We start from the raw sequence: 12,016 nt of genomic DNA on the forward strand, positions 1-12,016 counted from the left end.
TATCCTGTGGTGGGACTGACATTTACACCCCGGGTCTGAGAAACTAAAGCCTCATTATCTAAACTCCCTGCCAAGCAGATGCCTCATTTAGTTCATGTGACTCTGTTTTCTCTCTTTCTTTTTTTTCTGACTATATGTGGACACAATGACTTAGCTAAAAGCCCCAATCTTAGATGAACGTACAGTCTGTACACAGTGAGATTAGCCTCTCCACCCAGAGATTGCCTCACTGATTCTCTACACTTGTCAAGGATTAGTACTGTCCAAATACAGTCAATAGCACATGAGAAATTTCTCTCCCCTGGAAATGCATTTGAATCAAGCGGCCTTCTCGGATAAATATGACATTCCTGACTTCCATTATTCAGAATCTGAACAAAACCACACAGCTTACAGTAAAATGAAATATGTCCTTACAAATCTGAGGAACAAACTCTTGGCTCTGCCCCAGTAGCCAATATTTTATTCATATCAAATGCATATTTTGACCTGTCGCATCTGCCCTTCACATGTTTGAGGACCCACTGACAGGAAGCTTGGGAAGCGCCTGCCAAAGCAACTGTGACACATATGCATACTGAAGACCATGATATACTTATCATTACAGCATGGAGTGAGAATGCATTACAAATGGTCTTCATTACACGATGTGATTAGGAGCAAGATAAATTGGAATGTAATAATAGGATTACAAGAAGACATACTTTCTGTAGCTCTCACATTTTGTGGCTTTTCATGACTGATTTCTAAGTGTTACGACTAATTCTGCTTATATTATGAAGTAGAAATATTTGACAATTTCCTCACGCGTCATGCTTATCATCTACTATCTCAGACACCATCTACTGAGAGGTACATCCTCACAATCCTCCTCTCGCTCTGTTTTTTTTTTTTTTTTTTTTCACCTGTTTCCCTCTCAAAGCGTCTCGCTCCTCATTTCTCTCACGGACTTGCTTTTCACTAAGCAGCTCTATCAGTTCCCCCTCCCTCCTCTTCTCCCTCCCACCTTACCTCCTCCTCTCACTGTCACTGTGCTTCACAAACTGAAGTGGATCTTTTTTACACTCTCTCCTGTCTCTCCTTTCACTATTTACTCTCAGGACGCGATGAGGTTAACAGCACTGTGCGTATGTGGGACCCTGCTGGCCTTTTTGAGCCTCTCTTGGACCACAGCAGACTCTGGTGAAGGAGACCTCCTGGGGGCTAAGGGATTTGGGCCCTGCACTGCAACTCTGCAAATTGAGGGGCTGTGCAGAGAGGGGCAGGATGAGAACACATGCCCCTACCTCTTCAGTCTGCCACCGCTGACTGTTCATTTGCCAAAGCAGCTCGGAGAGCTGGAGAAGATCATGACGGATCTGCAGAAGCTGAAGGACAATGTGGATCAACTGAGGAAGATGTGTGCAGATTGTACAGTAAGCCAAACTGAGAGAGAGTGTGGAAGGCAAAGAGAAAGTGAGCATGTGAAACTGAATGAAGGTACAGATGGACCTGAGGATGAGAGTAACTGGGCGAATGAGAGAAATCCTGACAGACTAAAAGATTTTAGACAGGAGTGTGGAACAGACAGTGTTAAAGTGGAAAAGATTATGGAAGGAGATGGTAACACTGATTCAGAAAAAGGAACAATTCTGGAAGAGAGAGAGAGAAAGAAATGGGAAGCAGAAAGAGAGAGCGATGAAGGGGTCATAAAAGAAAATGAGAAAGCAGAAACCTTAAAAGAAGTGGCAGAAAAAGACGGAAAAACTCAGACAGAGGGGGCAAAAGGAAAGGACGAATTGGGGCAGTTAGAGAAGCCAACTGCTGGTGGAAATGAGAGAATAGTGGATATGACGAGAGAGACGGTTGAAAAAAATAACAGAGAGACAGAGACAGAAAGAAATAAAGAAAAAGGTAGAAAATGGGATTCAAAGGGAGATCCAGACGATAACTTGGAGAATGGAAAAGAAAGAGAGACGACCACTAATATAAAAAATAAGGAAAAAACAGAAGAAAGTGACCATCACGTGTGGCGAGATGAAACAAAGGAAACAGACGAAAAGACCCGAACTGAAGAAGACAGGGGGAGTGATGGAACAAAGATGTCTGAGGACCATGATGAGCATATAAATAAGGAGCAGGAGCAGCACAAGGAGGACAGGAAAAAGAAAATAGAAAACGGAATAAAAGGGGAGCGAAATAATGAGAAACCAAAACAGACTGAAAGCATCAGGCATGCAGGAAAAGAGAAAACTGTAAAAGAGGATAAGGGGGAGGAGAAGGACAGGGAGACAGGCAAGGAGATCAAAACAGAAGGAGAAAAAGGGGTCCAGAGTGTACAGAGAGACAGTGATGGAGAATTAACATCCAACAAAGCAACTGAAAGGACAGACTTTGTTTCAATCAGCCCGACTCCTCAGTCCTCCATAAGTTTAGCTCCGAGACATGACTCCATGGACTCAAACGAAGCTACAAGCCTTACGTCATCTCTTCCATCTCCTCCTTTGTCCAGTTCACATTTGATACCAGATGTCACTCAAGGGATGACGGTAGCTGCTAATGGACTACTAACCCTAAGCACAGAAGGTGTAGCAGCTGGCATTTCTGAGCACCCACACCCCGATGCAGAGGCAGGCTTTAGGGCCACAAGTAGGTCAACAACAGCCACAATAATGTCATTGGGTGGCCCCGGACAACAGATAACCAGTACCACCACTAGGTTCACCTCTACAACTAGTCCAAGTCCAAGTCCAGGCTTCCAGGATCAAGTTAGCTCAACTACAGCAACTACAACCACCACTACTCCCAGTCAGAATTTGTACACAACTACATTCCCAGGAGTTGCAGATGGCAGCCGTTGGACAGCTAAAACGAACATCGGCTCAAACACCAAGATGGTCTTGAAACCTCTACCAGGCCGAGGAGCAAAGCCCGGTGAAAAGTATAAACCTGGAATGAAGCCTGAAGCAGACCGAAAACTAAAAAATCCTAAGAATGACCGTAAACAAACAAAACACAACCAAAAGCAGAGGCCTTCTCACCAAAAACCCGCAGCTGACCAGAAACCCAAACCTGGCAAAGACCCTCAGCAGGTCCAAATTCCAAAACCTGACCAGAGAGTATCACCTGATAATTTAACTACTGATCAAAATTTGAAAAACAAACCAATACCTAAGCATGACCAAGACCGTACAACTGTTCAGAACAATTTATATGATCAAAAGCCAAAATCTCATCAGAAGTCTATACCTCCTGTCCAGAGACCTAGATCTCATCAAAGACCTGTAACTGTAAACACAACCGGTTCTGATACAGATCCTCTGACTGGCCGAGAGCCTGAATCTGTTGAAATCACAACTGTTCATCAAAACTCCAAACACAAGAAAAAGCTGCATCATCCTCTCAAAACCAACAAGCCTGAGCAAAAGCAAAACCCTGAGAAAAAGCCAAAAAGTGAAGAAAAAACAAAACCTGATCAAAGGTCTGAACCTAACCAATATTTCACACCTGTTCAAGAGCCTGAATCTGAAAGTGATAACCAAAAGTCTGTAACAGAATTAATGGGAAATTCTTACGAAAATACTTCTCCTGAGCCTAAATCTAACCAAGTCTCAACACTTGGACAAAAGCTTACACTTGATCATATTAATATACCCCCTGATCAAAAGCCTGAACCCAGCCAGAAAATTCTTATTCTTAACCAAAACCCTAAACCTGGCCATGAACCTTACCAAAAACATCCAGAGCCCACAACAGGCCAAAAGACTAAACCAAATTTGAACCCTAAACCTGGCCAAGCACCACAAACAAATCAGGGCCTTAAAACACCTCAGCCTGGCCAAATGCATAATCCCAACCCAAAATCTGTGCCTGATGAAATCCCTGAGGCAGAATCCAACAAAACATCCAAACCAAGGCCTCCCCCTGGACATAGACCACCAATTAGACCTACTTTCAAGCCAGGAGCAACATCTGTTCAAAGGCTAAAACCAGCAGTGCAACTAAAGCCAAGCCCAAAGACCAAAGCAGATTTAGATCCTCCTCATATCAGCGGGACTACTTCAGATGGCATCCAAAATTCTCAAACTGACATGCCACCTACATCTGGTCCCATAAAACAGACTGCTGTCACTCTGGGTGCAAAGACTTCCAGCAGCCTGGAGACTCGACCCTTCCCTCTCCTTCACACTCTCCCTGAAGGCTTCACGATGAGCCCAAACAGCAGGATTACGTCTGATCTGAGGCCACAAACAGCCGGTCAACCATCATCGATCCCAATGACAACAAGACCAAACAAAATCATCCGTGGGATCCTCCCAAGTGTTATCCCTAGCACCACTCCAGGATCCACAAAGCTAAATCTAGCTTCTAATACTGACACCGGCTTACAAGCTAAGATACTTCACAATGTGGAGGAAACAGCGCCCAAACAAACTCCAGATCCAGGGAAAATGATGATTCCAGTCCCTTCCCCCAGTGCACAAACTGACTTCAGGTCAACAACCCCTGCCACCTCTGGCCTCAAGCCCTCGGCTGCTGAGTCTTCCACTCCCAGTACACGTGAGCTGCGTGTGAAAATCAACCAGGTGGCTGCTTTCCTCAATAACAGCTTGAGTCCAAATGGACCATCACTGGACAGGCGTCCAAAAGAGCACCCTGAGTACAACCAGGGAGGCAACAGGCCTGACCGCAAACTGCCAACACGGATACCATTTAAAGGCAAGACAAATTATTTCATGCTGTCACAGAGCAGATCAAGTTTTGTCTTTGTGTGCATACGATGTATGGTAGCAAATAACACTGATTTGATTTTAATCTTGCTTTATGTAGGCTATTAATATTCACTGCACAAAATAGATAAATACAAATGAATTATAGCTTGAAAAGGAAAGAGAAAAGGCATATTGAACTTCACAATGAAATTCCATCACAAAAATCTGCTGTCTTCTTGTCACATTACATCGCAATAATTAGGCTGAGAGAAAACGACTAAAGAACTGCTGTGCATTAGTATTATAAGTGCTTTCATTGCATTTCTCACTAAAAAGGCAAATGGGTATAACCGGAGCTGAAAGGATTTTCAGTAAGAGGCTCACATGTAAGCTCTAATGACTCTCATGTAAAGAATCATAATATAATTATGTGGTGTGTGAGATCATCTTTGTGCTATACATCACAGCTATTATTTGTCAAAGGAGGAATTTGCATACTTGTGCATAATGTGTGTGTGAGGGATAAAACCACAAGTATGCATAGACTAACTGCTTAAAAACCTCTTTCAGTGCAGCTGTCTTACAGTAAGTGAATAATTTATCATCAAATCAATCTTATGGATTCTTGAGTTTGAGTTTATGAGTTTGACACTTGAGCTCAAACACTGCATATGAATCAATCTAACAACTAACAGCCTGCTAATCATGCAGTAACAGATGTAGGTCAAGAAGATTCCCATATCCCATTTGTTCAACTCATTCTTTACAGACTACATCACACTGTACACCTGTGTTTAATCAAAACAGTGAACTCATTTGATCTTTACTACTTACTTTTTTTAAATTCAAAATTCTATACGTGTATCTAGTGTGGAGGTACACCTAGAAAGGCTCCAAAAACACTCAATCTTTTATGGTGGAAAAGTAGTTCTGTACTGACCTGTTGCACTTGTGACCTCACCCAACACATTTCAGGGCTGCATCCCAGCTGCAGTGATAATTTCACCTGCATCATATGAGAAGAAGCAGGACTTTAGTTAGTTCATTTCCTCCATGAAGAAGGGCTAGTTTGCTTTTGGAGGAATTTGAGACAAAAAAAAGTTTTCATAATCCTTTTCTTCCAATTTCCCTTTTCTGCAGTCACCACGGTGAAGAGAGACTGCTCAGACCACCTGCTCCGAGGAGAAACAAAAAGCGGAGTGTACCAAGTGACCCCTGACATCCGTAGCAAAGCCTTCCCAGTGTTCTGTGACATGGAGCTGGGTGGAGGAGGATGGACCCTCGTGCAGCGCCGTCTGGACGGCAGCGTGAGCTTCAACCGCACCTGGGCTGAGTACCGATCAGGCTTCGGGGAGCTGGACGGAGGAGAGTTTTGGCTGGGTAACAATATGATCCACCTGCTGACCCGGGACAGGGACATGGTGCTGCGGGTGGAGCTGGAGGATTTTGACGCAGTGATGGAGTATGCAGAGTACGAGCAGTTCAAGGTGGCAAGTGAGCGTCTGCGCTACAGGCTGACAGTAGGAGGTTACTCTGGTACCGCGGGTGATGCTCTCCGCTTCAGCAAAACTTATGATCACAACAACAGGCCGTTCACCACCCCGGACAGGGACAACGACCGCTATCCTTCCGGGAACTGCGGGGCCTACTACAGCTCCGGCTGGTGGTTTGATGCCTGCATGGCTGCAAACCTCAACGGGAGATACTACGTGGGAACGTACACTGGAGTCCGGGATGGGATTTTCTGGGGGACGTGGCATAATATATCGACAGAGTATTACCCCACCAGTGACAGACGGTCTTTTAAAACTGTCAGGATGATGATCAGACCAAAAGGCTTTGCACCATGAGCTGCGAGTCTGTCTGGGCATGTTTGAAAACAAAATAAACACAAAGGGTGTAACTGCTAACTCAAACCATAAGCTCCTGAGGTGCCCCTTTCAGTTTTAATAAAACCTATCATAATCTCCACACAGTTGTTGTTCACCATTTACACAATACTGCCGCCTTGTGGTGGCTGATTTTGCAATAGCCTACTGGTTTGTATACAAGTTAATGACAATAACTGAGGATGTACATAGTTAAGGCTGTAGTCCTTGTTACATAGTATCTTTTTTTTTTTTAAATAACCGTTTAATATTAATATATCATAACGTTGTTATTTTTGTTTTTATGAGTGGGATTTGTTCAGTGACGACAGAGAGAAATCCTCTTGTTATTTTTCTAGTCTGAATCTGACTGGTATGAAGCACAGAGACTGATGTTTTTTATTACAGTACTGGAAGGCCAGTTGATGTTTGATTGAAGCTGTTTGGGATGTTTTATAATAAAGTTCGTTTTGTTAAGATAAATAAAATAAATTTACAAAAATGATTTCTATTCGTTTGTTTTGCCTGCTGAAATTAGCTGCAAATTAAAGTACAAAATGATCAATAGACTTAATAACAATTACATATTTATATCAACATTAGACAATGAGTCGATTGAGCAGATTTACTTTATAGAAAACTATAGAAACCCAATTCAGTCAGTGGAGCTTTGGAGGCGCATAAATGCAAGTGCAAAACACAAATTCCCTACAGCCTTTGCGGAAAGAATGACGACACATGCAACTTGCTTAGATAGGCCTTCTGATTGGACAAAACTAGAAGGGGACGGCGCTATGTTTATGCAAGATTCTACATCCGGTCTATCAAGATAACTACAGTGAGGCTGAATGAGACCGGAAGTAAAAGAGTTTGCTTTCAACATAAAAGCAAAAAAAGCATGTGTGAAGGGATAAGGTGTTGGTACTATATTGAGCTGTAAAGATTACTTGATTAATTGGTTTGTTGATCTTATCTTCAGAGCAGTATTTCTATACAACAGGGTGAAAAGCAAGGAACTCCTCAGTGCTTGTTATGTGTTGTTTGCAAGCCTGGATTATCAACTGGCCAAGCTGGGCAACTAAAGCTTTCTGCCCCACTGGAGTTCTTGGATGCAGAAATATCCAGACTTTTAGTGTACCAACATTTTTTTTGCTAAATAAATTGAAAATTTCTTTGGTAATATGCACTTCTAAAGCACAATATCAACGGATGTGATAAGGGCCTTACAGTGCGCTCTGCTTTAGCAAACGTGTGGCCAGGTGGTATTTCAGTTTAGAGAATCTGTACATGTTGGACAAAGCAGGGCAGGAATGTGGGGTTATTACCTTGAAAATGTTTTCATTACAGAAAATAAACCAAGGCCATGGAAGTTCAGATTGAAAATCTAATTATTTATGGTTAAACAGTTTACTGTGTGAACATGCTAAGAAAAGGTCTAAATTATGTCCAATATGAAAAAAAATTGTATTAACAACAAATTCAATTTGCTAAAAATACACCAAATATATATTTTTTCACACCTCCTTTATACTCTCCACTTTTCATTTATCTTTTCTTTTAGAGCACTTACCAGTACAAGCACTGGGGGAACACACTGCAGCATCTGGCTGCTTTAACACTTGCTAGTTTGAAAAATGTTAGTAATAGTGAAGTTGTAAATTGTAATTGTCGCTTTTAGTGTGAAAGCTCATACCGGAAGTCCGGTCTTGTTGTATAAGTGTATCACAAGTTTGACAGTGTTATGATATTCCATATCGACTGAATGGCAGCGTTTCTAATTCAGAGCTCAGCCGGTCAGCGGGGATGTGTCGGACTTCTCCGCTGCTGGTCCCTCACAGTCAGCCCCAGGACTCTCATAACCCCCCGGTGCCCGTTGCACACTTCACGGTCCTTCTACAGCTCTGCCCCCGCGAAGTCTCCAACACATGTAGAGGTAAACCAGCCTCTCAAGCAGTGGGCTCTGGAGGTGAGCCCCTTCTGTACGGTGCGGGCACAGCTGGCCTGTAGCATCTCCATCCGCCCGCTGGACCTGCACGCCTTCCCGGAGGCTGACCGAGCTTTCATAACAGTCCACGGAACAGATGCCGAGCAGCAGGAGGTCGATCTGGATCACCTACGCGTTCACTACGATGATCAGAGCAAAGAGCTTCTGATCTCCGCTGAGAAGGTGAACAGTAACGTGTCGATTGATCTGGCTGCACCTATCAAAAGCAGTGAGTGTCTCCTGTGAAATGATGCGATTAAATGACCACTCAGTTGTTATAAAAGAGTTACTGCACCACATTGGATTTCATAGAAGTAACTTCACTGAACTTAGGTGTCCATGAATAATTTCAGTATGTGTATTTTGGTCAGATCTCTACATTAACACTCAAGGAAACGGCAACGTAGCAGTTAAGAAAATGGAGTGTGACATCTGCAAGGTGCAAACAGAGAGAGGCAACTGTTTGCTGCACTCTGTCAAGGTAGGTGGTGGCATGACAACATAAACTAATGCTTATTGCAGAAAGTGCACTGATATGACTAAGTACCATCTGCATCTTACTGGTTGATATCAGCATTCCTTTGCCACTTCATACAACTTTCAAATTACCCATTTAATCACATATCATTTTCTTAAAGCGGTATTGACTAAAAAAGACTCTTCAAAAAGCATATTGGAGTCAGTATTGGCTGAAATGTGTGAAGAAAGTACGGCTTCAAAAACCAATGTCTTCTATAACTGCTTATGTCACCAAACAAAAAAACAAAAGAAACCCCACAAGTGTTCCTAAAATCTTCAGAGTGAACTCCCACCCCTGATCCTGTCACTGTTGTTTGCTGTATCTCAGGGTCATCAGGTGAAGGTGCAGTCCAATGGAGGACATGTCACAGGTGTGGGCACTATCCACGGCAATGTGGACATCAGTACATGTGGAGACAGTGTAAGGACGACAGTTTTATTACTTGTTACTTGTTGGTCTCACACTCAGCAGACATTAGGGGGCAGCAGCAGCCTGAATAAAGAATTTATCTAAATGTGTTTGAAGCACTGAGTTGTATGTTTCACTTTATGATGTGGAGATAAATCTAAGAAAAAAGTTTATATTATACATCACCTGGCTACAGCCCTGTGCCATGCTATGTGTTCGCAGGCAGTGGATGTCAAGAAGCTCCAGGGCACCGAGATGACCGTTTCAACAGAACACGGCCCACTGAAGGTCAAAGCCATCTATGCAGAGTCCAGCTGCATCTCCTCCTGCTCTGGGAGAGTACAGCTGGGGCATGTGCACGGTGAGCAAACTGCAGCATCCGTTACTCACTTATACTAAAGTATCTACAGTATACAGTATATTCTCATCTAAATTGTTTGTGTGGTTAGTGCTGCAGCCAAACTCAAGTGCAGAGTGAAGCAATTAGCAGTGGTGGAAAGTAACTAAATAAATGTACTCAAGTAACATACTTTAAATTTGAAGTACTGCTCATATTTATACTCGACCATGCTAGACTTAACATAGTGAACACAGCAAAAATCTTAGTCTATTGGTGAATCCTGGAAGTCTTATTTAAAAAAAAAAAAAAAATTCTTTGAAGTGGAAAAAATCAACCAGTGTGAGTGTGGTCATTTCAACTTTCTTCCAACAAACACACCATTTATATTCACTTTTTCCTGCTTGTACACACACTGGGAGGAATTTTTGGTCAGCCTCCACTGTCCACGAGCCATTGTTACACATCTGCATTGTTAATTTTGGTTGGGAGTACTGGACTTTGGTATGTCAGGAATCCTGGGCTCTGATCCAACAGAGTCTATTTTAACTGCAATGTGGTTTCAATTTATCACAAATTCTGTACTGGTTGTTTGTTTTGGGGGTATCTATAAAACAGGTTAGTTGGAAAAAGACTCATAGTTGAAAGTACAGATTGGATAACAAAGGCAAACAGCCCTGTCACATGAAGCGAAGAAAATCTGTCATCCAAGTTGAATTTTAATCTCTTCCGGATACATCTTCCTGTCATCATAGAATACATGGAAACAATTATCTTGTTAACTTTGGTGAACATTCATTCCATTTCTGTATTTTTGTAACCTACCTACATCAGTTAATACTGACCTTGTGCTTTCAATGATTAAAAGGCAATGCCACTGTGAAGAACGTGTCTGGAGATACAGTTATAGGTAAGCAGGCTGACTGATTGCACAATGACCTACGTATGGTGTCTATCAGTGGCTGGTAAAAACAAAACACGTGAGGCTTTTGCTTTGCTTTTGCAGATGGTTCAAATAGTTTCCTGAAGGTTTCCTCTCACAGTGGAGGCATTGATGTCTACGTAGGAGACAGTGGCAGTGCTGAACTCCACAGCCAGGAAGGTAAACACACAGTATAAGGGGAATATTCACCTTACAAACCATTGCTGTCTTTCCTCTGTACTGTCCTATCTTTTGAGTCATTTTCTTGTTCTTAGTTCATCTCTCATTCTTCTGCCTTATGCAGGAGCGGTGTGTGTGCGTGTCCCATCCACGTTAAGAGCAGGGGTGGAACTCCGTGGATCGTCGGTGGAAATCAGCCCAGAGATGGTTCTGCATGAAGTAGAAAACAACACAACCCAAGGCCAAACCACAGTTACTGGTGAGCCATTGTTTTTTCATTACAGCACATTTTACGGCAAATAAACCCTCCAAGTAAATCAACACATAATGTTCTGATTCCTTCACATACTCTCAATATCTCCTGTATTTCTTTTAGGTTATATGAATGGAGCATCTCCGGTGGACCAGTGGGTTAAAGCTCAGGCAGACAGAGGCTCTGTAAGACTGAGGACACAAAGCTGGTTTGAGTCTCTGAAGCTGGGGAGCTGAGCTATGACTGACAGGATTTCTATTCATAATGCCGCATCACTGCACTGGGGCTTTACACTTACAGTGCCAGATATTTACTGACTGAATGAACCTTTACCTCACTGAAGTATTTAACTCTCTGCTCAGGATATGTTGTACTTTTAATGAGGAAATTATATATCATCTATAGTATTGAAAAAAAAACTACAGGTGATTTCAGGTGAGGCAGGGTATAAGATGTGGGATTGAACAAGTATTTAACAAATATTCTGCATGTGTTAAAGATCACTGTATATACACTGAGTGTTGAAAGCATACTTTGTAACTTGCAACTGCTTTGTGCTGAACTGTAAAATTGTTCTGAATGTTTATTAGAAACTGTTAGCTTGTTCAAATTATTGGTAAATTTACTTTTGGCTGTCTGTGATTGTTTGTCATCTGTATGACATGTTAATACTATAAAATAAATTAGAAGTGTCACACTGCAATAAATTATCTTAAAACACATTTCCCACAACCCTCTTTGCACATGCCACAAGAGCCTTATATTAGTGCACCAAATGAGCTGATGAACTGCACACGATCTATACTTGTTTCAACTAATGAGCCTCATCTCACTGGAGCATCACAGATCTTTA

At 42.3% G+C, this 12,016-nt stretch overlaps 2 protein-coding genes across 3 annotated transcripts; both read left to right on the forward strand.

Moving 5' to 3' along the window:
• Window positions 1-1,106: 1,106 nt before the first annotated feature.
• LOC111228642 (fibroleukin-like) lies at window positions 1,107-6,767 on the forward strand. The gene is made up of 3 exons (XM_022754636.1): window positions 1,107-1,415; window positions 3,573-3,637; window positions 5,845-6,767. The coding sequence occupies exons 1-3, from the start codon at window positions 1,107-1,109 to the stop codon at window positions 6,539-6,541; spliced, it is 1,071 nt and encodes a 356-aa protein (XP_022610357.1). The 3' UTR covers window positions 6,542-6,767.
• A 1,516-nt stretch (window positions 6,768-8,283) lies between these two features.
• On the forward strand, window positions 8,284-11,876 carry fam185a (family with sequence similarity 185 member A). Of its 2 annotated transcripts, none has more exons than XM_022754545.1 (8): window positions 8,284-8,772; window positions 8,897-9,024; window positions 9,391-9,483; window positions 9,694-9,832; window positions 10,677-10,718; window positions 10,815-10,910; window positions 11,035-11,169; window positions 11,287-11,876. In XM_022754545.1, exons 1-8 carry the CDS (start codon window positions 8,322-8,324, stop codon window positions 11,397-11,399), a joined length of 1,197 nt encoding a protein of 398 aa, XP_022610266.1. In that variant the 5' UTR covers window positions 8,284-8,321; the 3' UTR covers window positions 11,400-11,876. The 2 variants fall into 2 exon arrangements, with proteins under 2 accessions (XP_022610266.1, XP_022610267.1); XM_022754546.1 differs by having other exon boundaries at window positions 8,285-8,772; window positions 8,915-9,024.
• Window positions 11,877-12,016: the final 140 nt, after the last annotated feature.

The sequence above is a fragment of the Seriola dumerili genome, unplaced genomic scaffold, assembly GCF_002260705.1.
Source record: "Seriola dumerili isolate Sdu_G_001 unplaced genomic scaffold, Sdu_1.0 BDQW01000219.1, whole genome shotgun sequence".
In the NCBI taxonomy this organism is placed as follows: domain Eukaryota; kingdom Metazoa; phylum Chordata; class Actinopteri; order Carangiformes; family Carangidae; genus Seriola; species Seriola dumerili.